Raw genomic sequence first — 6,645 nt, 5'->3', positions numbered from 1 at the left:
ACATGTAGGAGCTTCAAGGGCTGGTCAACCAGTCCTGGCTGCCAGACCGGCCACCTACATCTGATAGATTAGGAGAAGAATAATGCAGAAAGGCCAACTCAAGGTGAGCATGTTTCCTGAACCCTATAGGATTACACATATGACTACACAGCAATTGAGATAGTTTTACTAATGTCCACACTATACACAATAAGACTGCACATACACCAGCACCTGACAGCCCAAATGCTTTGCTACTTAAGATGCATCCACAGTACAAAGTTGACGAAATTTGAACTGGACCACCTAATAGCATAGAATGTGCCACATGTCAATGACTCCAGCGCAGAAATGTTGGGATATGAGGTTCGATACCCCACTTGTAAGGCTTGAAATGAGGACTGAAAGGTATGACAGCTGCAAGATTGTATGGGCTTGAGAAGAATGCCACAAGGGGCACTTGGGGATCATCTCTTTGTATCAACTTGATGGGGTTTCCCATAATGTTTCCAAGGAGTCACCCAAAGATGAAATCATTTGCCAGAACACCAAAATTTGGATGCAGGCTCAAAGGAATACATGACATCGAAAGACCTGCTCCACTCTAAGGAACAATCATTGGGAAACATAGGACGGCTAAGGTAGCTAAAGCATACTCTCATTAAACACTGGATGCTAATTATACTTCAACTTAGTTTTCCTGGTTCTTGAACTAGTTACGTATAAGATGCAGTCTATGTGAACCAAACCAGATTACTGTGATAAGAGCGTTAAAGTTTTAATAAAACGATGACCTGATGCTGAGGCCCGACCAGTTTTATGTACACATCTAAGTAAGATACCTTACTTTGAAAGGAAGACCACTATTTTCCGGCGAGAGGAGTCCGAATTGAAGCAAGAATGATTGGGGGAAGGGAGAGAAAAGCAAAAAAGTAAAAATCAAAACAAAAGAGAGGAGGCGTACCAGGACGAGGAAGAAAGGTCGGGAGGGGGATAAGGATTGGGAGCGAAGAATGGAGGTGAGCAGAGACGGCGGTTGATGGTGAGGAGTAAAGAGCAGAGCAGGAAAGAAGAAGACCAAAGGAAGAAGAAAAGAGGAGCACGTTGGAATTAACAAAAGGAGCATCAATGAAGGTTTGAATGCAAAGGGCTTCAAAGACTTACCAGGCGATGACGATGGAGAAAACTGGAGTAGGAGCAACAACTGCTGCTATGGTGATTCACGAGAGGGAAGATTTCTTTTTTATGTCACAATGCTACCTGCCTAAAAACAGTCTCAAAAGTGAGACTAGCTTGTGCAAATACAAAATTTTCACTTTTGTGTACTTCTACATTTATTCAAGAGTATTTATGACAAGAACAATGGATATGGAGATAGTGTTTTGACTCCTAATTCCTGACTGATTAACCTTTTCTGGGCTGTTAGACCTGTTCCCATGTCTCCTTTTCCTCCATTCTTGACAACCATAAAGTACAACTCGCTGCACAAAGGTAACAAATAGGAATTTTCTAATTTCAATCTCATCTAAATGTCTTTCTACATTTATTCTGCAACTTTAGTGCTTTTTACCAGCCTGCAATTCTTCTAACACGCATACATTCATTCATTTGTAGCCCCTGACAATTTATGTTAGGAGAATTCATGTCCATCTCTGAATGGAGAATAACTCCTCATTTTGGTCCCTATGATCATTGCCCTTTGACTTGTCCAGATTCAGCTTCATATATGAGAAACTGCACATTCACTGTACTCCAACCTGCCATTTGCAAGTGCAACCACAGCATTTAAGTCTCCTAGTAAAGTAAAGAAATATCTAGCCACTTCAACAGCTTCTTGCCTATCCAGTTTTCAATCTAGACGAATTACAGGGAATGTATAGATGTGTTTCACACCAAGGTCACTTCCTTTACCTCTCTTTCAGAGCCATCCATGATGTGCCAGGCCAGCTCTGCCAAAACCTTCCATGTGGCCTTGAACTTGTTTCTACATTTGCCTTTTTGTTGCATATATTCTATCAAGAGAAAGAGTCAAGTGCTTTCTTTGAATCCAAAAGCATGCCCCAACTCATCCAAGGCAAAGCAAACAATGCAATTTCAACCCTGTGATTATCACTCACCAGAGTACAAACCGAAACTTCATCGTGCAAAGGAGAACTAGCTAGCGTCACATTTCGAATGACGTATCACTCAAACAACAGAAATATGCAAATTTTCCAAAAAAAAGAGTACTCATAAACCAAGGCTTTAATACGTCCTACAGAGCTGAAAACTTTCTTGTAGTGACCCTCAATATGAGACTTGGCAAACGGTTCTATCTAACCTATCTGCGTGCATTAGTGACGAGAGTTGGTAATGTGTTCTCTTCTAAAAAATGCATGCTTCACGATAAATACCGGACATATTTAATAATTGTGAGCCTTAATAGAGCGGTTCGCGTCCAACGTGAGAGCTCAGGTAAGTATGTACTAAGACAGTTCAAATTCAGCAGAAAATGCACAATAATTAATAATTGCATCAGTAGGTGACTCCTGTGAGTCGTAACTTGAAAGATACAAATCATGGACTGCAAAATGCCCGCCTGATGTAAAGCTGTTCACCAATAAGGCTACTAGCACAAAGAGGCTCGCGTCTTTTTCAGTTAAAAGGCAGCCGTACGAGTAGCTCAAACGTTGATCTGCCTTGAATTGCCCTTAATCGGTGGTATAAAATTCATTACTGCTTGCTAATGGGAGAAGGTCCAAGGATGGGAGTAAGATAAATAGCAGTAGCCCCTCCAAGAAAGCCTAAGGTATTCTTAAGAAGGGGGACCAGCTCAGTCGTTCTACCTAGTATGGGAAGAATACCAAAGGACACAAAGAGCAAAAGCCAAAGAGGAGACAAAATTAGTGGCCACTGCCATGAAGAATCCACCCTTCCAGAAGGAGGTAGCCGTGCTGCAAAGCCAAAGACACAACCACTAGCAATGGATGTAGCAAGTGTGAGATAGTAAAGATCGTTCGTCAAGCCTGGGACGTTATTGCATCCGTCCGGCTTCCGAAGGCATTCTTCAATGGCATGCACTGTCGAAATAAGAGCAATCCCTTCGCCCTCCTGTTGGACGAAGAATTGATTTCCATATCTGGACTGCAACTCGTTGAAGAACTGCCGGGGGAGCTTCGCAGTCACTGACAAACCCGTGTTGAAGTTGAGAATATTGGGAGAAGAAAGGTCTTCGATGACGATGACAGTCTTATCATCGGGCTTCCACAAGTCCTTCAACTCCTTGCCAGAGACAGAGGGAGAGCTAACCGATCTGGTAAAGACACGAAGTCGCCAACCCGTCTCATCCTCCAGAGATTGTATATCATGAAGCAAGAAGTGAGCTTTTTCTGCGCTAAGAACGCCGGCATAATCCAAAAAGGGAAGACGAGGGATGGAGGAGATGCGGTAGATTTCGGCCAAAGGGGGGATTCCGGTTACGAATTCGTGAAATGGGTTTCGAAATTCCTGGCCGGAGATGGAGAATTCGATGGGGGGAAGGTCGGGAAGAGGGATTGCGGATATGGGTTGTGCATGAAACAGAGATGCGAGGTAGAAAGCAAGGATCAGGAGACGGCATGGGGAAGCAATGGTGCAAGGAATTCCAAAGGAAGGAGAAGGCAAGCAAGCAGAGGGAGTAAGCTTGCTTGGGAAATGGAAGCTATACAAGAATTCCTGCACATGGAAGCCATTGGCACCCACAAGAGAAAGAGGTAGTTTGCAGAAGGGCGATGGAAGATATATCTTGCTAGAGCATATCAGCTTGGTAGAGCATAGATTGCACCACACACTAGGTGCCCATGTGGTTGTCAACATTCTTGGATACTAATGCCTTGCTTGGGGAATTGCTATCCTGCATCTCCTTGCCACTCGAGGAAAAGATCTTATGGACTCCTATCACTCGCCAGTTACCAAGCTCCACCTCAGCTCCACCTCCTTTGGGCTCCACTACATCTCCCCCATCCAACCCGGCCACTTTAGAAAAGGACCCTAAATAACATAAAAATAAAAATAATTGGTATTACATGCTTTCATTCGACCACCTACCAACATTTGGCAATCTGCCGCCGCCGGCTCATTGCTTGGCTGTTTGCAATCTAGCATTCGTCCCTAGCCACTCCGAAAGAAGAGTTCCTCAGAGTTGTGCCATGTGGTAACTTTCTGATACATTAATCCATGAGACTATGCCACATCATCAGTGTGACTATGCCATGTCACCCGGGCCCGCCTTGCTTCAGCCCTCCACGTGGGGGAATAAGCTAGAGTGGCCAAGAAAGTGGCTAGAATCCAACTCGTAACCTTGCTAGATTTTCGGCCACTTTCCTAACACCCCCATTCCTGCACCCTCAAACACACCACCCAAGTCATCAATGAAATCTAGGAGCTATAGACCAGACTGGAAAGGTATCCAACATATCATCACACTGGCTACTATGCATCATGTTCCTAATGAGAGCTTTACGTTCAACAATGTTCACTGCCCTTTCGAAAGATGAGATGGCTACCCATCCTTGGATCCTTCACATGCCAAAAGAGCCTCTATCCTAATAGAACATACGGTTGAGGAAGCATTTGTGGATTATTGGGGACCGCCATGTGAGAAATGGTATGTATTAGTTTAAGGTATCTAGTAACCAAGAATATTAAAAAAGCACCATGGGTATATGCATGATACCATGGTACACTTTGCATATGCTTTGTTTTGTTTTCATGGAAAACTCTTTCCCCCCACCTTATTTATTTGGTGACACCTCAAGTCTGGACTCTCCATAAAACGTAGAGAGCGGAGAAGATACCAAGACCCTGACGGACCCAAGCATGCGGGACTTGCCTTCAACCCGAAGGCCTCCAGCTCACCATCCTAAAACTCCATAAACCAATAGGTGCTCGGACTAGAGCTGCCATACCCATACCGAGCGTCGGCTCAATAGTGCTGTTACCAAGCATTCAGAGTCTCACCCATCTCCTCATGCCTTGCAGTCAATGTGGTACCCTCCACGTACTTGTATTCCAACTATTTTCCACTCCATACTGCTCATTTACTCACTTGGGGAGAATATCGTCATATGCTAGGCAATTTTGCTCCACTAGTATCTTGTTAGTAATAACTACTAGGGGTGAATAAGGCTTTTTTGAAAGGTGTAATGGAATCATCGTTCAGAGTGACTCGGTGTACTAAAAACGACCTTTTGGATTGCTAAAGGACTATGGAGAGTTAGGTGCTTTTTTGGCCCAAGGAAATTTTTATGTTTAGTGTTATGCAAGTTTATGCAAGTTTAGGGTTATCTTTAATTAGGTTTTTAGTGTTATGCAAGTTTATGCAAGTGTGGTACCTTCCAGTCTTCTCCCATGCTCTATTCAAGGATGATTCTGGCTTGGCATCACCTCCCCTCTGATAGTCTCCTATGCTCTTCTCTCTATTGCTATCCCGTGCTCTCTCTTTGTCGATTGGGCATTGTCCACTCTGCTCCTCTTATGTCCCATGCTCTCCTTTGCCAACTAGCTGTATGGGGATTGCATCGTCTCCTACCAATAGCAATTCTTAGTGGTTTTTGTGACATTATGGAGATGGATGGCTCCATTGTGGAATAAACAATGCAGTACCAAGACCATGTGCATTCATATGCTACAGCGAAGTAGCATGTAGCTAAGCTATCTATATATGAGCGAGCTCCTTGTAGTTGTTTCATCGTTGTCTCGCCATAGCTTCCACGGCTCATCATCTGCTTATGTGTCCTCCTCAGAATTTAGTAATGTTTGGCAATAGAATTGAAGCTCAAAAGGAGTCCTCAAGTCTGTCAAAGGGGGTATCCAATTCCCCATTAGTTGCCTCACTCACTTTCTCAAGCATGGGCATTACACCAAGGACATCTCTGCTTTTGCCAGAGGCAGTCAATAGAGCGAGTCAAAAAAACCGAGCAAGCCCAAAAAAGCAAGCGCCAATTAGTTGAAGTGATTGGAAAATCAAGCAAGCAAAGAAAGAATCTAAGTTTTTTATAAAATAATTGCTTGAAGTATAAAGTATTCAAAAGAGTGGTTATGTGTCACATTTCTTGAAATTGAGTAGTCTAAAGTTAAGGACTATTGTAACATGACCCCATTTGGGTTTGGCAATTATCCTGGGGGGTCACTCATAAACATGTAACATACCACTTTTGTGCATTGAGGGGTATTTTTTAGTGGGGGGACTTACATGTTGTTTGTGTGCATGAGGGGATTTATAAAATAGCAACTTAATGTAATTTATATATGTAGATATTTTAAAATGTAAACACATACATGGGTTCAACCATTTACATGACAAAATGTAAATTGCAAGAATAGGGGTAATTTTTAATACATGCTTGCTTGCACATGCTTTATGGGTTTATGAAGAGTGATCCCCGAGTGCAATTAAAAGGTAGAGGATGTTAAATTTTGGTTTTTTTTTTGCCAAAATAGACAGTGTCTTCTTGCTCTCCATTATGGGAAACCTTGCTTTAAATTGGTGCAAAAAATTGGACAGAATCTCACAAAATTCATATTCTAATGCACACAATTTTTTTAGATGGTGCAAAAAGGCATGATATTGATCTAAAGCATGCCTTGTCATTTGATTTGATATGTAACATTATGCCATTTATATTTGACAATAAAAAGATGTAGGGA

The 6,645-nt window shown here is 42.6% G+C and overlaps 1 protein-coding gene across 2 annotated transcripts; it reads right to left on the bottom strand.

The window, feature by feature from the left end:
- Positions 1-1,271: 1,271 nt before the first annotated feature.
- Positions 1,272-3,839, bottom strand: LOC147882500 (uncharacterized). Of its 2 annotated transcripts, XM_087400805.1 has the most exons (3): positions 2,533-3,839; positions 1,891-1,991; positions 1,281-1,736 (listed from the first exon to the last, which is right to left on the bottom strand). In XM_087400805.1, exon 1 carries the CDS (start codon positions 3,811-3,813, stop codon positions 2,692-2,694), a length of 1,122 nt encoding a protein of 373 aa, XP_087256931.1. In that variant the 5' UTR covers positions 3,814-3,839; the 3' UTR covers positions 1,281-1,736; positions 1,891-1,991; positions 2,533-2,691. The 2 variants fall into 2 exon arrangements, with proteins under 2 accessions (XP_087256930.1, XP_087256931.1); XM_087400804.1 differs by having other exon boundaries at positions 1,272-1,736; positions 1,891-3,839.
- Positions 3,840-6,645: the final 2,806 nt, after the last annotated feature.

Source organism: Dipteris shenzhenensis, chromosome 29 (assembly GCF_047967505.1).
Source record: "Dipteris shenzhenensis isolate YYH24624 ecotype China chromosome 29, Dip_SZ_1.0, whole genome shotgun sequence".
Taxonomy (NCBI): Eukaryota; Viridiplantae; Streptophyta; class Polypodiopsida; order Gleicheniales; family Dipteridaceae; genus Dipteris; species Dipteris shenzhenensis.
This window is presented reverse-complemented; position numbering and strand designations above follow the sequence as displayed.

Coding starts and splice junctions, on each gene's coding strand:
- LOC147882500 (XM_087400804.1), bottom strand. CDS start 3,813: ATGTTGACAACCACATGGGCACCTAGTGTGTGGTGCAATCTATGCTCT.